At 38.5% G+C, this 12,099-nt stretch overlaps 1 protein-coding gene across 2 annotated transcripts in view; it reads right to left on the minus strand.

Annotated features, from left to right (window-relative positions):
* The window catches only part of ARL5A (ADP ribosylation factor like GTPase 5A), a 31,846-nt gene extending 27,782 nt beyond the window's left edge, over nucleotides 1-4,064 (minus strand). The window contains exon 1 of one of the 2 annotated variants that reach the window (XM_049887237.1): nucleotides 3,701-4,064. In XM_049887237.1, coding sequence (XP_049743194.1) covers nucleotides 3,701-3,746 — 46 coding nt within the window. In that variant the 5' untranslated portion in view covers nucleotides 3,747-4,064. The remainder of the gene's footprint in view (nucleotides 1-3,700) is intronic. The other variant, XM_049887239.1, reaches the window with a different exon arrangement.
* Between the last annotated feature and the right edge of the window lie 8,035 nt (nucleotides 4,065-12,099).

Below are 12,099 nucleotides of genomic sequence, written 5' to 3' on the forward strand. Positions count from 1 at the left end.
CCCTTTTCTCCAGCAGTATCTCCCTCGGGTGCTGTCCACAAAGCTTAACTTTGTGTCAAGTGGCAAAAGAAAAATTTTGAAGGGCCCATCTCCGTTTCCACAGAGCAGGAAACAAGACTGATTTTAAAGTTAGGTAATACATTAATAGTTGGCAGAGTCCACTCCTTTGGCTACTCAGCTTCCCTAAGTGCTTTTTTATACATCTTTGAACTCTCATGCAATTAAAAATAAATAAATAAAATCAGAAACAGAGGTAGGTTTCCCAGTACCAGACTCCTGACACACGGGTGGCTTCTCCAGCACTCATTCATTTACAACTCACAATTCCTTTTCTAAGAACCAAGCAGGTGAGTGACAAAAGGTACCAATCAGAAGAGAAATACAAATAAAGCTATTAACTGGGAAATTCCACAACTTCTTTCACAGTTCACTTTAGTGTAAGAAGGTTCTTCCTTTTATCTAATGTGAATCCTCCTTTTTATGCAAAGAAAAGTGCTTTTAAGAGCACTGACTCTGGCACCAGACAATCTTGGTTAGAATTCCAGGTCTATCACTTTTAATTCTAGGACTTTAAGCAAGTTACCTAGTGTTTCTTTGCCCCTGTAAAACAGGAAGAATAGTATTTACCTCACTGGATTATTGCAAAATCAAGTAAGTGAAGATTAAATCAACTGACCCACAATAAACACTTAGAATCTAACCTTGCATAAGTCAGGAAATGTAACTATTATTATTTTATCTGTAGTAAAAAAAAAAATTTTTTTATTTGTAGAGATGGAGTTAATTTTCTGTCACCCCACAACAAAATAAAAAGCTCCATTGGGCAAGGGGTTTCGTTTTGTTACCTGCCTTATTCCCACCACCTAAAAAGTTCTTGGCATAAAGCAGGTGCTTAAAAAATATTTATAAACAAAGCACTGATCACAAGCCCTTCTCTACTAAAAGACATTAATAACCACTATTCAAAATCCTAAGGAGCAAAACAGTTAAGCGCTCAGCTGCAAACTAATAGGTTGGCAGTTTGAACTCACTTAGCTGATCTTTGGAGAGAGACTTGGTGACCTGCTCTTATAAAGACTACAGCCAAGAAAACTCTATGAGAGACAGTTCTGTCATATGCGGTCATTATGAGTCAAAATCAACTCGACAGCACCTATCAACGACAATTGAAAGTCCTAAAATTATAAAGACTTACAGCTTACTGAGGAACCATTAACAGGAAAAAGGGGAAAAAAACCTCACAGGGAGAAAATGATGTCACTCTCTTCTTTTACAAGACCAAGAATCTTCAACGCATTCCTTAAATGTTTTAACTTGCCTGGCTGTGGCATATACTAGTTGTGTGACCCGGGAAAATCACTCTCCTTGAGCCTCAGTTTCCTCTTGCCAGGGGAAAAGAACAATTACTTCTAAGGATTCTTGAAACATTAAAAAAAAAAAAAAAAGATGATGTATATGACAACATCTAGAAGAAAGTTCACACTCTACTGAAACTAAATATTGCCTAATGCAATCTCTGGATTTTCTAGTTTGAGCAGTGCCCAATTAGCTTTTCTTGGGCGCTCAACCTATCCAAACTTCAGCATGGCAAATTACGTAATACCCCAAAATCTTCCAAAGAGTTTCTGTGAAAAGAATACAGAAGTGTGTTGTTTCTTCTGAAGATAAAATAAAGCATCCATATCCAATTTAACACAGAACCAAATATACCAACAAGTATCTAGTATTAGCTTTAACGGTGAATATTTTAAAAAGTGACACTACTGATAAGATAAGCACATCATGTAGCAGAGTAGAAAGACGTCACTCACATTTTCACAATACTGACATCTAACTTTCTAGAACTTGACTTCATTAATCCTTCTGGCTATTAACTTCCCAACACCAAAGTAAACGTTCAGCCAAAAATTATCACAAAATACAGGTAATAAGAGCACTACTATTAGCAATGGTTTTTTTTTTTTTTTTTTTTTAGCAATGTTTAGCAGTCACAATGCACGGAACAGTATTATTTACTATTGGTAAGGAGCTGTGGGCAAAGCTCTAATTCATTCTTAAGTTACAGAAACAATTTTATCACTGACTCAAAATAGAAAGTGGAGAGAGCTATTTTTCTGCAGTACTAGAGCTCAATTAACAAAGCAAGAGTTTCTAAAACTCATAGCAGGGTTGTAACATTAGCTTTGCTAAAAATGATAAAAAAAATCATGTATGTTAAAACTAGATCTTACCTGCTTTAAAAGCACCACCAGTCTTACAGATAAATTTTTAACTTATTTTACAGACAAGGTACCTGTGATCTAGAAACTAGGTTTTCAAGATCTGTAGATTCCACAGTCCCTCAGTTGGGATCCCTGGAGTTACAGGTGAGAACAGCTAGGCCTGGAGAGGTTCTGTGACTGCTTCCCATTCTCTCTCCCCAAATAGACAGACAGCCAGAGATAGTGTGGATGAGAAAGAGTTTACTCCACTTTACGAAAAATGTCACTATCAGAAAAATTATTTGGAATGCTACCTTTCCATTTAGTGTTATGTGATCTACCCTATCATTCTTTTTTTAAGATACACAAGCATTACAAGTCCAGTTCTAGTCCTTTCCCATCACCTTCTTATAGGAGGCGCTGAATCATGAAGAACGAGGTGGGGGTAGTAGGTGTATGTAACAGAAGCCACCATTCATAAGTAGAAAACTTTGGGATGTGACACCACCACGAGCTTACACAAGAAAAAAAAACGAAAACAAAGTTACTGACAGTAGGAATGATGACTCAACCAATCTTAGTTTAAAAAAAAAAAAGTATACCACTACAATGTATCTTAGTAACTATGAAATATTTTTATTTAAGTTGTATCCTCTTTCCCAGTTTTATACACTCGTTTTGTAACAAGTTTCAATAAATCTGACATGCATTTCAAGGCCATGCTTAAGAGTTAGGATGAATTTACGCATCTGTGTATGATAATACACTCCATACTTAATAGCCTGCTAGATACCTACAGCTAACATATGTTTCACACGGTATACGGTTAACTGCTTTCATTCAAACACTTTAACATTTTTAACTCAGAAAAAAAAACTAATTAAATAAGCAACACGAGAAAAATCTCATCTTACTTAACAAACACAGATAAAAATAAGGCAAAAGGAGAGAAGTCCATCACTATTCACAACGTAGACGAGCCCCCCAAAAAGAAGGCTAGGATGGAGGGAAGGCTCCTTAGGAGCACCGGGCAATTCAACAGCTATTCCTCATGTTTTCCGCATTCTGTAACCCTCAATAGCTCAGTGTTGCAGCCAGGGCCATAACCTACAACCTTCATCTCAGAGAATCCCAGCATTTCTGTGTCGTTCAAGCACAACTGCTGGAGAAGGACAGGCGAGGCTGTGCCACCCCGGGAGGTCGAACGTGGGGCAAGAAACCTTTCCACTCCCAATCTAAATCAGAGCAATGGGTGTATTTGCAAGATGGATTTCTTAGAAAGGCCCCGTAGGACTTAGAAAGGGCTGCGAGTTGGAAACCATGCCCAAGCTGAGGAGTAGGGGCGAACGCCCCGGGTTCCCAGCGCCGCAGCTCACCCCCGGCGCTCAGTCGCGCCCTACCGCACCGCCCACGCTCCGGAAGTATTCGGAGACCCCCACCCCACCCGGCCAGGACTGACCCTCTCCCCTACCCATATACCCTCGGCCACAGCCCCTCACCCTGGTGATTGAACAGTCTCCATATCCTGGTGAAGAGAATTCCCATTCTCGGGCTGCGGACCCCCCTCCAGCCACCCGGGCCGCCTGGCCTCCCCCGGCTCAGGCTGAGGCGGAGGAGAGAGACGCGCCACAGCCTCCGCCTCTGTTGCTGCTGCTGCTCCCGCGCTTGCCGCCGGCCCGCTTCCCGGGAACCGGAGGGAGGCCGAAGCCCAGGCCGCCCTGCCGCGCGCGAGGCCCCGCCGCTGCCGCCGCGGCACTCGCCTGGCTCGCGGACATCGCCGCCGCGTTTTCTGCGACGAACCTCGCGGGCCACCGTCCTCCCCCAGCTCCTCTCGGGCGGCTGCGGTGGAGGCGACCACGCGGGCGGGGGAAGTAAGGAGGTGGGGCCTGGGGGCGCAGGCGCGCGATCGAATGGGCGGAGCCTGGGAAAGGGCGCTCGCCGGGGTCTGACATATTTGCATAACGCGGCGATTTGGAGGCCGCAGCCGTGAGCCGGGATTCCAGTCAGCGGTTGCTGTGGGTCAGGGCAGGTGGCCCTTGACAGATTGCTGTAGCGTCCCCGCTGAGTTTTAGGGGTCTTTTTCTCTGTATTTCCGCTACAGAGCCATAATGTAAATAAACATGTTATCGAATGCCAGTGCCTATCCCTTCACGTGCTTTACACCGGAAGTCCCACATCCTGGCCCTCAAAAACTTGGCGTTCCCTAAAGGTTATTGAGGGAAGCCAAAGAGTTCTTTGAGTCTCATGCCCCCGATACCCAGATGGAGCCAGTTGTCTTGCCTAGGCAGTCATTAGGCTCATGAACATTTTTATTACCTCACATGTTGTCCCTTCTCTCTCTCACCCTTTCGGGTCAGTCTTGCCTGAAGCAACCATTCCATCTTGTTTAAATACTTCTAGTGGCCATTAAAACTTGGAGCAGGACAGCCCAAATACCTTAGACTCATTGTCCTCTAGAGTATGGCCCCAACTATCCTTTCTGGCTGTGTTTCCCATTGTTTCAAGATTCTCGTTGCCTTTAAGCAGGGAATGTTCTCAGCAGCTCTTCCAGTCCTTTGTCTATACACGTTGAATAGCTATGTCCCAGGCTATCAAGGTGTCGCAAATCAGCCCTGTATTATGAACTATTTGGTTGAAAACTGGAATATACGTGAGTCATTAGGTAACTCGATGTCTGTGTTTTTTGTTCCATGTGTTATTTTCTAAGCTGGGTAAGATATTTAACCTCTTTAAAAAAAAAAAAAAAAAAATGCCCTGGAGTGGATTCCAACTCATAGCGACCCTGTTGGACAGAGTAGAACTGCCCCATAGGGTTTCCAAGGAGCGTCTGATGGATTCCAGCTGCTGCCCTTTTGGTTAGTAATCTGAGCGCTTACCTACTGAGCCACTTAGGTACTTTTGTATATGTTGAGATAACGTTGTGTAAAGATAGAAGAAAAACAAACAAACAAAAAAAAAAAACCGAGTGCTGTGGAGTCAATTCCGACTCATAGTGACCCTATAGCACTGCCCCATAGGATTTCCAGGGAGCGGCTGGTGGATTCACACTGCCAGCCTTTTGTTTAGCAGCCAAGCTCTTCTCAACCACTGAGTCTTAACCCTAAAAAAAAAAAACCCTAGAGCTCTCATTTTCACATATATAAAAGCAGAGGGTTGACGTCTGAACCTTTCTTTGATTTTAAGTCATCTGATGAGAATAATAATTAGTCTGGAACTCTTGTTAGAGGTAACAGGTGGGAAGAAAGAACCTGGGGTTTACTCCGCTTCCACAGAGAAACCAGAAACACTTAACTCCATCCTCTTTTATTCTCCTTAACTTTGGTAAAAGGAAGAGGTAGAAAAAGTGGGAGATGTAAAAGCCATTTTGAACTGCTTTTCCCACCCTCCATGAGCTGAATGAAATTAAGCAACCAACACCTTTCCACCTCACTTCTGTCCTTGGAGCCCTCTGTGGCCGCTTGGAAACCCTGGTGGCGTAGTGGTTTTGTGCTACGGCTGGTAACCAAAGGGTCGGAAGTTCAAATCCACCAGCTGCTCCCTGGAAACTCTCTGGGGCAGTTCTACTCTGTCCTATAGGGTCGCTATGAGTCGGAATCGACTCTATGGCACTGGGTTTGGTTTTTGGTTTTATGGCCTCTAACCCAAAGGTCCAAGTTCAAGTCTACCAGCCACTCCTTGGAAATCCTGTGGGGCAGTTCTGCCCTGTCCTATAGGGTTGCTGTGAGTTGGAATCAACTCGACAGCACGAGTTTGATTTTTTTTCTCCTATTTTTATAACATTTTATCTCAACGTATACAAAAGTACCTTGTTTGATTTCTCTTAGATCTATGGTTAAAAAGCAAAGGTTTAAATTCTTTAAAGGAGACTTATATAGAAAGGGAAAGAAAATCATTATGTTCATCCAAGTCTATATTTACATAATAGAGTACTCTATAGGCTGATAGGAGCCCTAATGGTGCAGTTGTTAACTGCTATGGCTGCTAACAAAAAGGTCAGCAGTTCGAATCCACGGGTTGCTCCTTGGAAACTCTATGGGGCAGTTCTACAGGGTCGCTGTGAGTCTGAATCGACTCAACAGCAATGGGTTTGGTTTGGTTTTTATAGGCTGTTAAAAAAAACTATTGTGTGCATGACCAGTTTACATTAATTCTTCCGTATTTCCATTCTTGCACCCTGTAGGTAATGCTTTTAGCAGTTCTAACACATTTTGCACTCTCCACACATCTCTGTCAACTTAATAAGTAGATGTCATATCCGTATCAATTGTGAAGTTAGTTTCATATTTTATAATCTACATTAAGCAAATGATCTCCCAGATTATTTTCTAAGTGTCTTTCAAAAACAGAATAAGTAAATTTACCTAATATAATCTTGTCAACCTATATGATCCATGGGTGAAATACAAATACAACCTATATGATCCATGGGTGAACCACAACTGTGTAGGGGTAATTGGGAATCTTTATTCAGTGGTGTGAAGCTAGTTTTGAAAACAGACTCCTTGCAAGTTCTCTTAAAGATGAATTTATAGAGGTGTGCAAAATGTCATTAGAGGCTTCTGCTTCCAGTCATGAGAGAGAAAGATGGTCTAGAATTACTGTCCTACCATAAACAAATACAAAACTGGACAAAATTTAGGAAACAACTGTTTTCAGATATTGGATAGCACACAGTGCAGCATTGTGATCCCTGTCAAAACAGAAGCAAGAAAAATGAGTCTTAACATTGCCCAGAATTTTTTTTTTTTTTTTTTGCCTGAAGGCAATTCCCAGACTGCTACAGAGGGAGAAGGGCCCCAAATAGAGTCTAGCAACCTCTTTGAGTTGAGGAGACAGATCAGAGTTCCAAGAGGCCAACTCGCCTACAATTTGTGAGGCAGAGTAACTGAAAGGAGAGAGCTACACAGAGAAAAGCCCCAGAAACCTGCATGGGGGGCCACTTGAGTCTTTGGCTGCATATCAATCTGAGTTTATGTAGGGTGAATCCTCATGAGGGTGGCTAGTGACACGATTTCTGAAGAAAAAACAATTACCAACGAGTTGTAAGACAAGTAATTTCCAGAGTTTACAGGAATCATTGGAGTTGCCTCCAGACAGAGTGGTGAGAACTCACTGAATGTATGGAGCATTGAGTAGAGATCGCAGAGAAGCCAGGCCTTAGAGGAGGATTTAAATTAGCCTGAGAAAAAGCACTACTCTAGACAAACCTCGAAAAAAATCAAAACCCAAAACAAACTCATTGCTGTTGAGTCAGTTTTGACTCATAGAGACCCTATCGGACAGAGTAGAATTGCCCCACAGGGTTTCCAAGGCTGCAAATCTTTACAGAAGCAGACTGCCACATGTTTCTCCCGAGAAGCGGCTGGCGGGCTTAAACCACTAATCTTTTTGTTAGCAGCTTTTTTTTTTTAGTGCTTTAACCACTGTGCCACCAGGTTTCCTTGTAAAAAAAAATCAAACTAATTCACAATTGCCTGTCAAAACAAGTCCAACATTCTTTAAAGGAATAAACAAGATCGAGTCATCAACAATGTAAAATTTACAATATCTTGCATTAAATAAGAAATCACTGGACATACAAAGAAACAGGAAAATGTGATCCAAAAGCAGAAGAAAGACCACTCTACAGACACAGACCCAGTCTCAGGGAGATGAAGCGATTGGCCAGAGCTCATAGCTTCAAAGTGGTATACGTGGCTTTGGACCCACGCTAACCGACTCCATACTCTGTACTGTAACCATAATGCCAACATGCATGCTATATGACAGAACAAGATCTTTTCCTCCACAATCCATTTTATTGGTGGAAATTTGCTGATGACAAGAGAAGCGGCTTCAGGCAGATGGCCAGGTTTGACGTGGTGATAGCAGTGAGCTACTGTAATTCTTCCATTTGGGAGTTTCATATTGTTGGTTGAGATACATTGATAGTTGGGGCAGCCTTATATAGTATCTATCTAATAACTGATATTAATTCCATCAACATTTACTGTATTCCAGGCATTGTTTTGTATGCTTCATGTTAATATCTAGCTTAAAAGCATTATATATTATTATATATTTTCCTTTAATAAAGTAGATGAGCTTTTGTTTCCTTCTTTGTAGTTGGTTCTAATAATCCGTGCCCTGCCTACTTTCCAGAGTAGTTACATGGATTAAATGGGATAATGCTTGAAATAACTTGGCATGATTCTAATGCAGTGATAATAATCAACATAGTACACATATCACACATTTCATTTGAAATTCCTGCACAGTGTAATGTGAGAAAAGTCAAATGATGATCAAGTCATAGCATGGACAACTCACACTGAGCACATTTAATGCCAAGTCATAAGCTATACATTATCCATGGAATTCATACTGGTATAAGATACTTTTGGAAACATCTGATAACAGCTACATTAATTGTTTAGCATTCTCTTTGGAACAATAAAGTTTGTCTACTACACAAATATTGTACTAAATCCCAAATCACACATAATATGAATGTGTATATGTGTTCAACTTACAAACTCTTTTGTAATACGGTACTAGTTTTGTGATCACTCAGCACCTAGCACAGTATTCAGGAAATAGTCATTTAATTGAGTCTATTTTGAGTGTTTATGTTCAGACTTTTTTTTTCCTATAAGAGGTATAGGAATGTACCTATTGATTTTTACTATTTCTTCAGTATATCTCTAGAATAATATAAAGGAGAGCTAAAACGCTGGTTTGAGTAGTTTTTTTTTTCCATTTATTATATAAAAGAAAAAATTAATGCAGTTGGTTTGTACACATTTAAATTCCATAAAACAAATCCATAGAAATTAGGATACTATATGCATGCACTCTGCATTTTCTTTGCTAAATTTTTTTGTTCACAAAAATGACAACAGATTTTTTTCCTTTAAAGCCACTAAAGCAGAGGGAGAACACAACATGCAGCACTGTACACATTTGCATAGTATATTTTACCCGGCATGCCTTGTAGAATGCTACACATACCTATATAAGAAAAATAAAAGGGGCAAATTATCAAAATAAAGAAAATATAAAGAAAAAAATTAATTGACAATTTTATATATATATATATATTTCTTTTTTTTGCCACTTTGTAACCTGGGATATGAACAGCCCTCAGGATAGTAGGGAAAATCTTTTTACATCATCTTGCCATATTTATTTTTAGCATATTTTGTATTAATAAGTTTAGCTATTTTTTATTCCCTCCCACCACCCTTTCAAAAACAAACCCAAAAACAAAATAGTATTCAGTACAAAACAAATTAAGGAATCCTTAAATACTATTTTATTGTTGGGACAGCTTTATTGATCATTCTGATTTCAGGCTGTGAAAAATATAAAATATTTCAAACATGTTAAAAATTCAGAAGAGCCCTACTTATGAGCTCACCTGCGTTACCGTTTGTAGTTGTTATTGAAGGACAATTAATAAGAACGGTAAATATAGTATGAATCTTATCACAAAATAAAATTTAGTAAGTTTTTATGGAAGGGAATAAAATAAATCACATCCACAGATTGCAAGGCTACGAAATGAATTGCTGGAAAAATATCAAGCAGCAAGTTAAAAAGATGGTAAATGAAATAACTCTAACAAACTTAGAACTAAATATATATACTTTTTAAAAAACAACTGCCAAATTAAACAGTGGATTTTGTTGTAAGTTTGTGCTATAACAAATGTGCTTCTTTCTCCTCAATCTATTTTCATATTATTGGCAAAATATATATATTTTATAATTTTGTACTGTACAATATATGTTTTTTGCTACATTATTTTTCTACTGCTAATGCAGTTTAGAAGTAACAACATAGATTAATTTTGGCAATAAAATGCTTTCATTTTAATAACGTCCCAGAAAATATTTGTAAGGCATATGAAAAATAGTATGCAACAATATAGCATTAATGATCCTGCATCTTTAATACATCCCTTATGCATACAGAATTCACACTGATTTCAGTTAAAAGTGTGTGGAAGTGGCATGCAAGTGGGGCAAGAGTGGTTCCTACATAAATATAGACATAGCCATTTGTTGAGAAACCTAAGTGTTCAAAACATAACAAAGAACACTTACAAAGTATTGAAAAACTAGAGGCCAGTCACTTTTGGTTTTTAGATTGTTCTCATTTTAACTCATGAGAAATTTCAAATGAGGAATTATTAGTGTATTCCCCAAAGCACTCTAAATTCATTAGTAATGTTTTCTACTATCTTTCTGCAAACATTTTACATACATCAAAAGAAACGAACATTTCATCTGTAACTGCGACTCCTCAAAACTCATTGCAATTCATTTTTATTTACACATTTTTCATGACAAGTGGTAGGTACAGCCCTTAGTCAAGTTTACTGGATGACATATTTTCTATTCTTCTCATAATGTCCCTCAGTTACATGAAGCATTTGGGATTAAGTCATTCACAAGTAGATAGAGATAATTGATATAAGAAGACATATTTCATTTGAGAAAGACTGTTTTGATGAAAGAAACCTTTAAAAGGTAATTTTTGAATTCTCTAGCTCTGTCTGACCGTATAAACAAATTTTACTACTTTGACTAATTTGACTGCTTAAGCCAATTAAAAAAAAAAGTTATCCTTATTGTCTGTCTGACAACTATCGCATTGACCGGTTTAATCATGATTATCATTTAGAAGGGGACTGTTCTCTGCCCTATAATCACAGCTTGAGTGAGTAGTAACATTTTTAATATTTAAAGGTATGAGGAACTAACGAAACAAATCGTATTACATAATTTCCTCTAAAGTTTTCATTCATATAGTCATTCGAGGGTGTGTTTTATATAATTAAAACAGAAAACAGCATGCAACATTGTCATGAAAGACAAAGGCAGAGATATAAAAGCAATAAGGTGTACACTTGTATTTCCTTGAAACATATGAACTCTGTTCCAATTACCTGGAAGTTCAAGATACTATCCTTATACAGTAAATATTCTGGGTGTCCACAGCAGAAATCAAGAATTAACAAAATTTGAATTGCAAACCAGCTGCACTTAAACATCAAGTCTCCGGACCTACGACTCTCTTTTAGACTTAGAGCTAGATAATATAACGAGTGGCACACACAAGACAAGTCCCTCGCACTTTGTTTTGTTCCCTAGGACAACTTATTTATTAAATTAACTTTGCCTCATGATATAATGTGAACCCATTTAAAGACAACTTCACTAACAAGGAAGAAATGAAAGGGTGAGGAGTATTTTGGAAACAGTTTAAGGGGAAGATACCTTTTAACATTTGAAGTGTTTAGTTTTGCAGCAAGGTTGGTAGTATAGTAATAATAAATTTGATCACTACTTACTGATATGTTTTTCCCTTTAAAGACAGACTGCCTTCTCTAGAGAAGAGGTAGTACAAATATCAATATATAGAGCAATTTTTAAAATGGTAATACATTGTTTTATTTTTTTTAATATTAAAATAAAATTGCATAACTAAGAAAATACATTAGCATGCAAATTAAGGTTGCCTAGAAACATTCTTAAGTGACATCCTGGTTCTCAACAACACTTTATGATATGTTTATTTAAAGGATTTAAATTTGCAAGCCATCTTTTGGCATAATTTCCCTTCTCTCCCTCCCTTTCAGTGCCCCTACCTCCTATTATGAATTTTAAGGCCCCTACACAAAAGACAAGTTCAAGTATGCAGGAATGAAAAGAGGTTAACATTCCAAAAATACATTTGCACACAACAATAATAAATAACAAATTACTTAAAGGGAACAAATAATTTTCTCAGAATTTGTTTTCTATTTTAAAAATTCATTTCATTAAGGACTAAATGCAATGACTTATATCGTCACATATTTAAGAGTCTCTTTTTTTTTATAAGGAAAGACCATCAGTCTAAATTGTTAGCA

The sequence above is a fragment of the Elephas maximus genome, chromosome 6 (genome assembly GCF_024166365.1).
Source record: "Elephas maximus indicus isolate mEleMax1 chromosome 6, mEleMax1 primary haplotype, whole genome shotgun sequence".
In the NCBI taxonomy this organism is placed as follows: Eukaryota; Metazoa; Chordata; class Mammalia; order Proboscidea; family Elephantidae; genus Elephas; species Elephas maximus.